Source organism: Schistocerca cancellata, chromosome 5, assembly GCF_023864275.1.
Source record: "Schistocerca cancellata isolate TAMUIC-IGC-003103 chromosome 5, iqSchCanc2.1, whole genome shotgun sequence".
NCBI lineage: Eukaryota > Metazoa > Arthropoda > Insecta > Orthoptera > Acrididae > Schistocerca > Schistocerca cancellata.
The window spans coordinates 473,512,908-473,527,675 of NC_064630.1; the positions used below are offsets into that span (position 1 = coordinate 473,512,908).

Here is a 14,768-nt window from a genome sequence, read left to right on the forward strand (position 1 = left end):
CTGTAAACATCTCCTGACGGGTAGGTGGAATGGTATCTGTATTCTCTTCATTTTGTTATGATGGCCCTTCTTGTACCTCGTTCACAACTTTTGGCACATCCGTTTCCACAGAAGCACATACGGCAACATCGTCGTCTACACTAACGTATTCTTCGAAAGTAATTCCAGGGTTCGCAACGTCCTGCACAACTGTCCATTCATCAGGTGAAGTGGCATCTTCTAACTCGTGGACATCTTCAGTGTTTCTATGTCTCCAAGCTCTGTTAAAGCACTTCCCTATATGATGTGGCAATACTGAGTTCCAGGCTGCTGCGATGGCTTTTATTGCGTCAAGCGGATTCCAATTTGGGGTTGCACTATTGTTTTCAGCAGCACAAATTACAGCTCTTACAAGTCGCTTACAATAAGCTCTCTTTTTGAGAGAGATTATGCCTTGGTCCAAAGGTTGAAGGTGGCTTGTGGCGTTGTTTGGAAAAAACTGAACCTTTTTGTTGGATAGGTTCAGATCATGAACGTTATGGGCAGAACATCTGTCCAATGTAAGAAGAACATGTCCATTTTGAGCAACCATTTGACTGTTGAAACAAAGAAGACACTTGCGAAACAATGTGCCATCGATCCAAGCTTTTTTGTGGTGAGAGTAGATGCAAGGTAAAGTCTCCATATTTATGTTTTTAAAACAACGTGGTTTCTCGGATTTAGCGATAACCCAGGGACGAAACTTCTCACTGCCGTCATCATTACAGCACAGTACAACAGTCATACGTTGTTTGCTTCGTGCTCCACCGTAATACTTATCACCTTTAATCCCCAGGATGTGATTTGGAAAAAGATTGTAGAAAAATCCAGTTTCACCCATGTTAAACACATCACACGAGGAATACTTTTCCCTCACTCGGTTGAATTCATGCAACCAGCTGTTCGCACTTTGTGCATCAACTTTATTTGCTTCACCACAAATTTGTACAGATGAAATTGAATGTCTCTTTTGGAACCGATACAACCAACTAGCAGAACAACGGAAGTCTTTAGCAATATCATCTGCTTTTGACTGAATCACGGGGCCAGTTAAAGCTATGTTAGATGCACGCATATGATTGAACCATTCTAGCAGTAACGTCTCGATGCCTTCGTACTTGGTGGTACGAAGTCGTTTAGATTTGTTTCCAGAACCTGATGCCGCAGCATTAATAATTTTTTCTCGATTCTTAATAATCGTAGGTAAAGTAGATTTAGGTATTCCAAATTGCTCTGCAATTGCTGTTTTCTTGGTACCACGGTTCACTTCATCTAGAATCTTAAGCTTTAACTGTAGATTTAGAGCTGTCTGTTTCCTCTTTGCCATTAACGTGTGTTACGGCACCCGTTGTAACTTTAGTTTTTATTCATTATTCCAACTCGATACGGCTACGACTAACAGAACTCCTGTCAAATCTGGCACTGAGTAGATTCCTAAATGCTGCTGCACACGTTAATGAATGTCTTACAATGTACGCCGGTCGGTGTGGCCGAGCGATTCTAGGCGCTTCAGTCTGGAACCGCGCGACCGCTACGGTCGCAGGTTCGAATCCTGCCTCGGGCATGGATGTGTGTGATGTCCTTAGGTTGGTTAGGTTTAAGTAGTTCTAAGTTCTAGGGGACTGATTACCTCAGATGTTAAGTCCCATAGTGCTCAGAGCCATTTTTTTTTCTTACAATGTACAGCATACGCTGATTGTTGAGGTGATAATCGTGGCTACCGACTACAAGACGTTAAAAACTAGTCAACAATAAATATAATTAGCTTTGTAGCTACATTTCCTACATTCACTTCGGAAAATAAAATTACGCTTTAGAATACTCTAAGGTCAGAAGTTTGTGTTACAGTGATATTTAATTACGCTAATAGAAACCCTTGGGTAACAGAAGAAATATTGAATTTAATTGATGAAAGGAGAAAATATAAAAATGCAGTAAATGCAGCAGGCAAAAAGGAATACAAACGTCTCAAAAATGGTATCGACAGGAAGTGCAAAATGGCTAAGCAGGGATGGCTAGAGGACAAATGTTAGGATGTAGAGTCTTATCTCACTAGGGGTAAGATAGATACTGCCTACAGAAAAATTAAAGAGACCTTTGGAGAAAAGAGAGCCACTTGTATGAATATCAATAGCTCAGATCGAAACCCAGTTCTAAGCAAAGAAGGGAAAGCAGAGAGATGGAAGGAGTATATACAGGGTCTATACAAGGGCGATGTACTTGAGGACAATATTATGGAAATGGAAGAGGATGTAGATGAAGATGAAATTAGAGATATGATACCGCGTGAAGAGTTTGACAGAGCACTGAAAGACCTGAGTCGAAACAAGGCCCCCGGAGTAGACAACATTCCATTGGAACTACTGACGGCCTTGGGAGAGCCAGTCCTGACAAAACTCTACCATCTGGTGAGCAAGATGTACGAGACAGGCGAAATTCCCTCAGACTTCAAAAAGAATATAATAATTCCAATCCCAAAGAAAGCAGGTGTTGACAGATATGAAAATTACCGAACTATCAGTTTAATAAGTCACAGTTTCAAAATACTAACACGAATTCCTTACAGACGAATGGAAAAACTGACAGAAGCCGACCTCGGAGAAGATCAGTTTGGATTCCGTAGAAATGTTGGAACACGTGAGGCAATACTGACCTTACGACTTATCTTAGAAGAAAGATTAAGGAAAGGCAAACCTGCTTTTCCAGCATTTGCAGACTTAGAGAAAGCTTTCGACAATGTTGATTGGAATACTCTCTCTCAAATTCTGAATGTGGCAGGTGTAAAATACAGGGAGCGAAAGGCTATCTACAACTGGTATAGAAACCAAATGGTAGTTATAAGAGTCGAGGGGTATGAAAGGGAATCATTGGTTGGGAAGGGAGTGAGACAGGGTTGTAGCCTATCCCCGATGTTAATCAATCTGTATATTGAGCAAGCAGTAACGGAAACAAAAGAAAAGCTCGGAGTAGGTATTTAAATGCATGGAGAAGAAATAAAAACTTTGAGGTTCGCCGATGACACTGTAATTCTGTCAGAGACAGCAAAGGACTTGGAAGAGCAGTTGAACGAAATGGACAGTGTCTTGAAAGGAGGATATAGATGAACATCAACAAAAGCAAAACGAGGATAATGGAATGTAGTCGAATTAAGTCAGGTGACGCTGAGGGAATTAGATTAGGAAATGAAACACTTAAAGTAGTAAAGGGATTTTGGTATTTGGGGAGCAAAATAACTGATGATGGTCGACGTAGAGAGGATATAAAATGTAGACTGGCAATGGCAAGGAAAGTGTTCCTGAAGAAGAGAAATTTGTTAACATCGAGTATAGATTTAAGTGTCAGGAAGTTGTTTGTGAAAGTATTAGTATGGAGTGTAGCAATGTATCGAACTGAAACGTGGACAATAAATAGTTTGGACAAGAAGAGAATAGAAGCTTTCGAAATGTGATGCTACAGAAGAATGCTGAAGATTAGATGGGTAGATCGCATTACTAATGAGGAGGTATTGAATAGAACTGGGGAGAAGAGGAACTTGTGGCACATCTTGACTAGAAGAAGGGATCGGTTATTAGGACATGTTCTGAGACATCGAGGGATCAACCAGTTTAGTACTGGAGGGCAGTGAGGAGGGTAAAAATCGTAGAGGGAGACCAAGAGATGAATACCCTAAGCAGATCCAGAAGGATGTAGGCTGCAGTAGGTACTGGTAGATGAAGAAGCTTGCACAGTATAGAGTAGCATGGAGAGCTGCATCAAACCAGTCTCAGGACTGAAGACCACAAGAAACAACAGGAACTGAAACAGAGTTCGTAAGTGGCCTTAACCGAAATTCGTGTTAACCGATAAAACATACCGTAAGAACTAATGTATTCCTGGTGGGACCAATATTTTTTTCGTCTTATGCGAGTTCGCACTAACGAGGTTATACTGTATTTGCATATCTTTGTGAATCACCCTGTACATCACACTCTCTCCCTCTCACTAACTCTCTTTTTCAACTTGCCGTTCTTCTACAGATTTTTGAAACTGCAACTTTAAGTACGGTCACCCTGTAGGACCGGCGTACTTAAAGCATGCTGTGGAGTCAGAGAGGGCGCGTAAAGACACGACCGAGACTGAAGAGTCCCAAGTCCGCGGCTGTGGCCCGCGGCTTTTATCGCCGGTCGCGTGTCTGTCGCGCGGCGGCAGCAGTAGCGGCGGCAGCGGCTGTTGCTCCGCGCATGTGCGCCGCCGCTCCGGACCGCAGACTCCCCCACGCCGGCCGAGCCCGCACTGTGCGACCAGCCGCCTGTCTGAGCGTTCTTCCGCCGGCCACACGACTACTCTGTTCACACCGCGTGTCCGTGTACCACCTGACTCTCGAGCTGCCATGGTGAGTACCTCTTAACTGCTACGCGCGCTGACGCACGCTGCACTGGTCGCTCGGAAGTGGTGGTCGTGTACGGACCAGCGAAAATCGTTCGCGATGTAATCTACACCTGTACCGCGCAAAACGCTGCGAAGTGCATGGAGGTAGTACTTGAATTGCTTGCCGTTCCCCTACTGAATGGAGCGCGGGAAGAACAAATATTTAAATGTTTCTGTAGGCGCTGTATTTAGTAACAGTCTGGTCTTCCTATTCCCTGCGGTAACAATGAATAAGGCATTTAGGGATTGTAGTACATTCCTAAATTCCTCGGGTGAAAACTGTTGTCTCGAAAGATTTTAAATTGCCTTTAGCAGGGCAGTACGCGTCTACTTTTAAGTGTTTATCAGTCATTGTTTATCAATGTCTTGTGATGCTCTCTTGTAGGTCAAACAAACCTGTCAATAATGCCTCGCCATACGATGAAAAGAACACGTCGACGTTTCGACCTATTTTCAAATATCATCTTCGGGGCTTCTATATTTGCACGATCGTTTCGACACATCGACGATGACCATTGAAATTAGAAACGTTCTTAAAGTAGAATAAGAGACACTGTTTCAACTTATTCTCAGTAGTACTCTTCGAACGTCAAAACGTGTTCGTCATTAATAAAGACCCGAAGAGAACCGTTAAAAGGTGATCGAAACATCAGCCTATATTATACTTTTGCTTTACACCGCGTCGCAACACCCAAAAAGATCTTTAACCTGTTTTTTTTATGAAAAGAAAAGTTATTTAGGCTAAACTGTAATGTCCTTCATTCTGAGACGTGACAGTATATTTTGATTAGTATTTGCCGTGCAATCGACAACACTGGTGTACCACTGTCTCACCCGAAGAAAAAAAGTGAGAAGGAATTTGCCCGTTATTTACTCACAGAATCGTCTTAGAGTTTGTCACAGAGGCATTGGCACAATTTGGAAATCATAAATCTGGTGTCTTAACTAGATTTCTCCTGACTGCGAGTTCGGTTGCCTTGACCACAGTGCCGGAGAGTCTGGTGAGTTACTTGTTTGCAACCAGCTTCAAGCTGAGGCGCACTAAGGAACCACATGGTGTAGACCGTTACTACTGACGTTAGGCTCTGCTAAATTCGCCATATTATTACTCTTTAATTCTTGTGACGGACTCCTTACCTTTATCCCAGTGACTGTTTATATATTCCCATCATCCAAAAAATTTTTCAAATACTTTTCATTACTCTACACCTCGCAAATGTCCTATTAACAAGAATTACTCCAGAGGTGCGGCAGATGTCTCATTTAAACAAAGAAATCCTGCTTGGACAAGACGTTAACGATTTAAACTTTCTACTAGTATTTCACCGTCACAGTCTTCGTCGGTAAATGTGCAACAGTGTAAAGGACATATGTGACAACCGTCATCAGCATAAATTGCTTTTCCCAAATATGCTTGCAACGTTCTAAATCCAGAAATATACTTTCTAAACGGCGAAATGCAGTTGTTATGAAAAAGATATACGTTTTCTAGAGATCTGTTTACTGTGTGTTGAGCATATGTCTTTTCATAATGAATCGTGAAGTCTATCTCTTGGCATATTCAGTGCGTAGCATACGTTATTCCAGGAGAATTACTGCTGCCGAAAACTTCGTCTGCATGACTACATGCTTATTATCTCTCTAGCGGGTGACTTCATTTCGGCTACCGATAAACCCTAATTCGTTCGACCGTGGAGCCGATCTTTCTTTATCTTCTTTATGGCCCCAGCTGTGCAATCGTTAAACAGCCTTGAAGTTTGTATTGTATTCAGATTCTCTTCCTGCACTCTTCAAAACTCTCACGGAAGTCATAAATGTTGCAGTTAGCACGTTATACATATCACTGCGTACATTAACGAACCATTAATCAGGACGATCTGCAAGGAAACTGAATAGGAAGTTGGCGTCGCATCTCTGCGATAGCGTATTATCGGCGCTTGTTTCGGTCCAGCCAATTGGGGCTTGGACCAGAAAGATTATTTCGGAAGGAGGAGTTGAGGGGGAGGGGCGGAGGGAATAGTGGTGAAGGGGAGGGGACTGACTCGTCGTCAACTATCACAACAGTCCCTAGTCCTTCAAAATGGTTCAAATGGGCCTAAGCGCTATGGGACTTAACATCTGAGATCATGATTCCCCTAGACTTCGAACTATTTAAACCTAACTAACGTAAGGACATCACACACATCCATGCCCGAGGCAGGATTCGAACCTGCGACCTTAGCAGCAGCGCGGTTCAGGACTGAAGCGCCTAGAACCTCTCAGCCACAGGGGCCGTACCCCTAGTCCTTGATGTACATGAAGATCAAATGGCTCGGATTGAATAAACGGATCATGTATACTTTTGAAACTCAACGCGAATTTAGTTTTAACCCGCCTTGGCTTGAACTACGATAGGTGCCAATCACTGAATTTTATGACGTATCTCTCTGCGGTGTTTGCACGGGGAGACAGACCCGAGGTGAAAGGGCCAGTGGCCGTGTCGGCGCGCCGCGCTCCAAACCCCGCAGCTGGCAACCAGCTGTTGGCACGTGAGCGGCGCGTGCCAGCCGAAAAGCCGCCTACCTGCCGCCGCGTGCAACACAGCTTCTTTGTTCCTCGCCCCAGTAACAGGATGTCACCGCACGGCCTTCGGCAAAGACGCATCCTGCAAGTCAAACAGTGCTTACTGGAAGAGAGTGGCTTTCTTTAGTGCAGTCTGCAAAAAAGATATAGTACTGTGCGGCAGTGTTATACAAATACAAGATATCCCAAAAATCTCTCCCTGATTACAAACATGCGTAAGGCAGAAAATATGGAACATAGACACGTATCTTTTATCTTGCAGTTTTTGTGTACGCGCACACACACACACACACACACACACACACATACACACACACACACATAATTAATAAATTTCGACGTGTGCTCCTTTCGTTGCCCGAAGGATATCCAGATACACTCCAAATCCACCCATGTGTCGGCCATTTCGCGAGTGATATATGTTATGACGTCAGTAATTCTGCTCTGTAATCATGCAGTATCATTCATTTGTGTTTGGTAACCCTAGTCCCTAACATAACCTCAGAGGAAGAGATCCAGTGGTTTTAATGTCCAGTGATCACAGAGGCCAGTTGAACGGACCACCACACCCGATCTATCTTCCCGGAGATGTTGTGTCCAAAGACGCAACAACAGCTAACTCCCAATCAGATGACGGACCATTTTGTTGGAACGTTAAGCCCGGAATGCAATTTTGTCATATGATGACATGGTTGGAGACCGTGGCTGTCGTTTGAAGACAAATGTCGATGGTGTTGAGGAGGCAACCAGCCACAAATTTACTTTCAGTTCCTTTAATCAAAGGGTACCGTTACTGGTTTCGAATCACTGCGATTCATCTTCAGACGGTTCATGCTTTCATTACAACGTTTCTTTTTTACAGATTAATTGTCCTAAAATATAAATAACACATAATTACAAGCACGCCACACAGATGGTTGCGTTATAGATTTTCATTGGCTGTGACTTATGTGAAATGTCGGTTTGGAGCGTTTGTTTGAATTACATTCGTCCAACAGATGTGAATACATCCCATTGCATTCTTATCGTTGCAAAGTATAAATAATAATAGTAATAATAGAGAAAATCCATAACAAAATACAGACAAAAACCACAGATCCACTTCACAGCAATCCACACAACACGCATTCCAAGCCAAATCAGTGTGCCACAGAAGCCAAACCTAAGTATGCTACTCTTCCATACATAGGCCAACTATCATACCAAATAGCAAACTTATTTAAATAGAAAAATATCACAATCAGTTTTTCCACGGATAATAAATTACAACAAAAAGTAATCCATGATGTAAATACCTCCAAGGGTCCCTACGGTATAACATGAATATACAAACTCAAATGCGATACATGCACAAAATTCTACATTGGACAGACAGGAAGAAGTTTTGAAGTTAGATACAGAGAACACATTGATGCTTTAAGGCTTGGCAACTTGAACGAATCTGCATTTGTAGCTGATATTGCTGAAGAAAACCATTCAGTGAGAAACATTGGGAACAACTTAAAAATTTTACATCTAGCAGAAAAAGGAGCCACTATGAATATATTAGAAGAAATTGAAATACGCACACACAAAAAGAGCATCCCAGATTATATATTTAATGAACAAGCCGAGTTAGCTAACACCTCTTTCGAAAAATTATTTTCCACCCTCCAAAGCAAATAATATTCCTACGCCTATCTGCAGATTAAGTAGCAAATTTATATGTTACTACAATTCTCATGATACTAAATGTAAATAAATGACGTACTATCTTATCTAAACACTACTAAAAAAATGGATCAATTTTGTAATTAATGCAACAGTATTCGCTCTAAAGCTCACAAAGTCAATGTCTCTCTGTACTAGTGTAAAAGCGTTTCAGTTGCATAAATGAATTTATGATATTTTTCCGAAGATCTTCATGATGTTACGATATATCATAGCATCTTTGTCACTCATATGTTTGTAAGCACTTTGTATTGTATCAAAACATGTGGTGTGTGCTAGAAATCTTTTCTGTGACAATTCTGAAGTGTTCAACGAGAACAATTTACGTGAGCAACGATAAGATGCGAATTTATTCACATCTGTTGGACGAATGTAATGAAAACAAACACTCCAAACCGACACATCACGTAAGTCATATCCAATGAAAATCTATAACGCAACCATCTGTGTGGCGTGCTTATAATTACGTATTATTTATATTTTAGGAAAATTAATCTGTAAAAAAAAAGTAGTAATGAAAGCATAAACCGTCTGAAGATGAATCATAACAATTCGAAACCGGTAACGGTATCCTTGGAATAAAGGAACTGAAAATAAATTGGTGGCTGGTTGGTGACTCAACACCATCAACGTAAGTCCGGAATGTCTTCAATCTGTGGCACAACAAATAACTGCAACATATCAAGGTAGCTGTTGGCTGTGATTTTCGTTTCACTGAATATAAATGGTCCTATAATTCTATTGTGCATAAGACTGCAACACACGTTCAGATTCCGGCTGTCTCTGTCGGTCTCAAACAGAACTTGATGATTCTCAGACCACAAGATATTATCGTTGTGTCGGCTGACAGCACCAGTCAAATGAAATGTGGTCTCACCTGTGAAAGAGGCATGTTTCACATAGTCATTGTCTTCCTCAACATCAGCCAGCATGGCAACAATGAAGTCATAACGAGCACTGTATTCCGTTGGTTGGAGGGAGTCAACGATCTGCACTTTGTGTGCACTGAAAAAAAAAAAGTTGTTTGTGTACGATGCTGGGCATTGTTGTCTTCGGAATCTGCAATCCACGTAAGACTCTGTGAACTGACTTCGTGGCACTTCTCACTGAGACTTCTCTCACTGTCTGAATTGTCTGCGCACTAGGTCCAAATCTGTCTGTTCTAGGGAGGTCACAGACGCTCCCTGTTTCCTAAACTACGCACGCCACAGCTTGATGCTTATAACATCTGGTAGCTGTCTATGCTATGCCGACTAGAATTTACTCTGGGCTGCTTTTGGTCACAGTATCTCGTGATACCAGAGGACACATTGAACTCTCCCCTGGTTTGAGTACGTGTTGATTGCAAATGGTGTCCGATTCCGCTGTTGCTACGTCACGGTGCCCTGTAACGAGTAAAATAACAGTAAGCATGCATGTACACAAAAACTTGAATATGTCACATGCTACTCAAGATAAAAAGTATTTGTCTATGTGTCATATTTTTGCCTTACAAATATTTGCAATCCGGGAAAGACTACTGGGACCCCCAGTATTGCTGGGAAACGATGTTCTTTGACTGCTGTAGTAAAACCACTGTACAGCTTCATTGGAAACGACCTGATTGCAATTTATCCTACCATTACATCGATTTCGTTAGACCCATATCCCCATATCTTCCAATTCGCTACCAGTGCCTCTAAGGCTGTTAAGCACCTCTGTTTACAATGCAGCCGTAAAATCTGTGGTACAATGGTCATTGTCAAGCATAAAAGATTAAGAGCGACAGACGAATGTCTTTGCTAACAGAGTGTTAGCAGCAACACTTCCTTGGCCTTTTACCGTACTTCTTTTCCGCGATTTCTACCTACGTATAGGGTCCCCAAACTATGTATACACTCCTCGAAAATAAAGGTTTTGATGCCGTTTACGTGGAAGTATAACTTAAGGTGGTCCATAGTGGTACATACTCGTAATAAGCACCTTCGTCCGCAGTGTATTTTTTCTAACAGATCAGCGTCGCAGGCTTGCTCTATTTGCTGTATTACATCATACAGTGTTTGCAGCATACAGTACCGCAATACAAAAGTATAAAGGTTACCAAGCCGAATTCTCCACAGCACCACTTCTTCTTCATACTATCTGTATCGAAGGGAATATGTGACTGAGAAACTCCGTCACACCAAATAGAAAGCGAGGTAGTGCCCCATCCTGTTGAAAGAAATGACCTTCATTGTAAAATACGCCATTAAGACCTGGAGTTAGTATGTACAACAAACGTTTCTAGGTAATAATCACCTGCAACCCTCGCTTCAGAGAAGCACGGTCCTGCTAATGCTCAAGACGATAGATCTCACCAGGCTGATACTCCAGGTAAATTAACTTTCCTTTCTTTAGTTATGTTTGGATCTTCGTCAGTCCAATACACACAGTTATGGTGGCTAATTATTTCGTTAAGTTTAAGGGTCGCTTCATCCGACCAAAGAATTTGATCTTGGAAACGTTCATCTTCTTCATGAATCTTGATGAACCGCGCAGAAAATTCAAATTCTCCCATTGCGATCATCCTCTTTCAAAACGTGGAGAAGAGTGGAATACAAGGCTTCCAGCCGTAAGTCAGCAAAATTCTTGAACACTGTTTCTGCCGATCCCAGTCGCGCGAGAGCACTGTCCCACAAACTTTCTCGCGTATTTTGTGTGCGCCTGAATCACTGCATTAACATTTCCGTTATCTATCGAAAATTTCATTCTTATGCTATATTCCTTCTCCACATCATACGGCATTCCATCGACTACACGCTTGTCTCAGGTTCTTGTAACTTTTAACAGTGTAGGTTCCAAATTCATCTCTCCAACGACGCCTAACCGTATTCATATTCTCTCTTTCCAGAAATACTTTGGCATCCAGTTTCGTTCTTGAAACGATAACGCCATGTTTATTTCCAACTCTGCAACAGAAGGAAGCATTGCCAAGCTTCTCCCTAATTTTTGAAATATTACCCAGAGAAGAATTCTTCGTATTTGCTTTAATTAAAGAGAAATCTACTTTCAGTGGGTGTGTGCATTATTGTAGGACTCCCTGATATCTGTAGGTGAAATATGAACATCTTGAACGATACTAAACTCAAGTTATTAACAACAAATTAAAGGCAACTGTAATGTCATATCTCCTTAATATGGAACAACGTTAGCGCGTACGAGCCAGTATTTTCACACCAGAGGCAGTTAGCAGTAAGAAATTTCCCTATCTGAAAAAATACAACAAAAACAAAGCTGTCCTCCCTCGTGTTCACATTAAGTCTTAACTACCTTTTTATCGTTACACTGTCAAAATATCGGGAAAACAATGCTTTTCCCAAAAAAGGAATTTCCCATAGCGGACAATTACTCGAACTCAACAGCAACCGTCTCAGATCTTTCTGTATTGCCTGAACGGTGGCTACAATGGAAAGTTTTTAACACATCTGACACAGTTATCCAAATTTATAGCGGCAGTTTCTGTAGTGTAGTGTAACCTATACCTCAACTATATTGTAGTAGGCCCTACAGTACTAGTTCCTGTTCCCCCGTAGCACGAGTAAATGCAGTACTTTTCGATCGCTTAAATACTCGATGCATTTCTGGAAGTTATGTTCGTATGTCTCCCAATCACCTGCTTATTTCACGTTACCAGTACTTTCCATAGAAGCTGTTCAACGAGAATGGTTTTCGCTTCGTACCTTTAGTGCAATTCTTGTTTACTTGAGGCTCAGTTCCATAAACATTACTTTACGCATGTGATTGCCAGTTACACATTCACTAAATAATAAACAGGTTCTAAATGCTTAAGGTATTTCTCTTCGCATTGATATTCTGGTTATAACTGTTTATACTAGTTAGAGATCAGCTGTCTGAGCATTATTGTAACTCCGAAAAGTGTTCTGTTTCTTTAATTATTCCCGTCTTTTTAATTCCCTGGAATATTTCACCGTAAATTATATTCTTAATCTGTTGTCTGCAGCCTTGACAGTGATGCCAACATTATAACTTCAATACTTGTACTACTCCACATTGGCCCTGTCAAAGGATCTCCAGCGCGTATCTCTATTCTTAGGCTGTATTCCTTCCTACATTAAACACTGACACTCTTGTCATGTGAATGATGATATCATCCTAAAACCGAAAAAGTCTGCCTTGTCAGTTTATCATATTATGTACTTCATGTTATGTACATTCTAACGCCATTCTCCTTATTCTGTGTCTAATAATTTTTTGCAACATCCGAACATAATAAATGAGATTTCGTTTGTCCTAGTTCATTGTTAACCTTGTAAATAAATGCGCCTTGTCATTATTTCTCCGAAACGGCTTACAGATACACTCTAATTATTTTCCTAAAAAGCAGAACATATGCGTGCATCGCCGAATTGTAGTTTGGTATTTCTTTAACCATATTCTTTATTTTCCCACCTAGCTACTTCATAGTGCTTACAAGTGAAGGTATCCTATTAATTTCCGTCCTCGCTAAATTTGACCAGTTCGGTTATAAAGTTTTGATATCACTAAATACGAACATACTCGCTGAATCCGACACGTTGTAAGTCAGTTTTCCTTATTGTGCCAAGGGGAGCAAGCGTTTTTCTTAAGTTATCGATGTCAGTGTAACCCGCAGTAACGTCTGTCATTCCACTGTGACAGACTTTGGTGTCTGACAGGGAAAGTAACCACCACTTCCGGGCTTTAAATAACCAGGCAGTGTCGCTTCTCTGTCGTACGCCATGTTGCAAGTGTTGCTTCTGCTTATGCTTTATTCACTGTGCTTCAGTGGGTGCCTATTCAAGGACACTTATTCAGTCAAATCAAAGTGATCAATTCTGTGCACAATGTATTCTGTCTAAACTGCCCATTCGTTTCTGGACGACACACGCCGAAGGCACAATTGTTTGATTTCTACGAGAAACAATGGTATTTATTTTTCAATGCAATATTTATTTTTCAGTCTAGCGATTACTGAAAATTTAAATACGTAAGTGGGACACGATGTAGTGTTAAAGTATAAATGCAGCTGTCTCAAGCTACTGACTACGTTCAGGTTCACGAAATCTTTCCGAAACCCCATCGAAGTTTAATACTTTTTTACGTTTCCTAATTGAAAGCTTCACTTCCTTTTTTAGACCAAGAAAAGCAGTTAAACGGAAATGCCATCAGATCAATAAATATTGTTGATCATGCATTTCACTTAGTTATCCGTGTTCTTGTTTTAAGTTTATGAGTTTCACGTATACAACGACTTAATCGTAGATCCTCTTACGGGTTTTCTGATTTAAATGAAACTCTGAATTCTGGAAATATAGGAAATGATTGGCTTTAACCAATAAGTTTTATTATTTAATGTGAGAACTCTACAAATTTTAAATAAGAAAAACTTTCTTACCTTGTTTCCATTTTCAGTACATTAAAGAATTTTTTTTTTTTGAAAAAAGCATGAATAAATGAAATATGCCCTTACGCTGTGAACGGAATGGGCTATTGTGAAATCGTAAAGATAATGTTGTGAAGATAGAGACCTAAGTTTTGCCACAGTTCTTGTACTGTTTTAGTAAAACTTTGTTGCGATGAAGCTACAGACAAATAGATTATAAGCGAGTAATTATTGAGCGGAAATATGCCACAGTGTTCAAAGTCATGCTCACATAAAGCATTAAAAGACAACAGTGAGTCTTGTGGCCTAGTTTCATCGCGCAGTGAGAACAAGAGCGTACCCAGGATCTAAACTAGGGGAGGGTGGAGGGAGGGGGATGGAGATGGAGGGGGGGGGAGAGGAGTGGCTCACCATTTCATCCAACCTAAATTTCCTCCACCTCAGTATGTTTTCTCAATCTGCCTGAATGGCACCTTTAGCAAACAAGATGCATCACCTCGGGTAATTTTCGGCTTCCTGCTTCCCTGCCAGCAGCGTGTACCAACGCGTACAGAGAGTCCCCAGTCAACACGACCTCGTTAAACAGTTTGTGCGCCCAGCGGCATTGTTGCTGTATCCGTGCTAATTTGTGTGTCGTGTTACCTGCTCTAAGCAGAGGTTTGCGTCAATGGCTTCTGTACTTCTTAGCGGG

General features: G+C 41.2%; 1 protein-coding gene across 2 annotated transcripts in view; it reads left to right on the forward strand.

The window, feature by feature from the left end:
• Nucleotides 1-4,200: 4,200 nt before the first annotated feature.
• The window catches only part of LOC126187586 (nocturnin), a 399,558-nt gene continuing 388,990 nt past the window's right edge, over nt 4,201-14,768 (forward strand). Inside the window, exon 1 of one of the 2 annotated variants that reach the window (XM_049928761.1) lies at nt 4,201-4,390. In XM_049928761.1, the coding sequence (XP_049784718.1) occupies nt 4,239-4,390 (152 nt within the window). In that variant the 5' untranslated portion in view covers nt 4,201-4,238. The remainder of the gene's footprint in view (nt 4,391-14,768) is intronic. The other variant, XM_049928760.1, reaches the window with a different exon arrangement.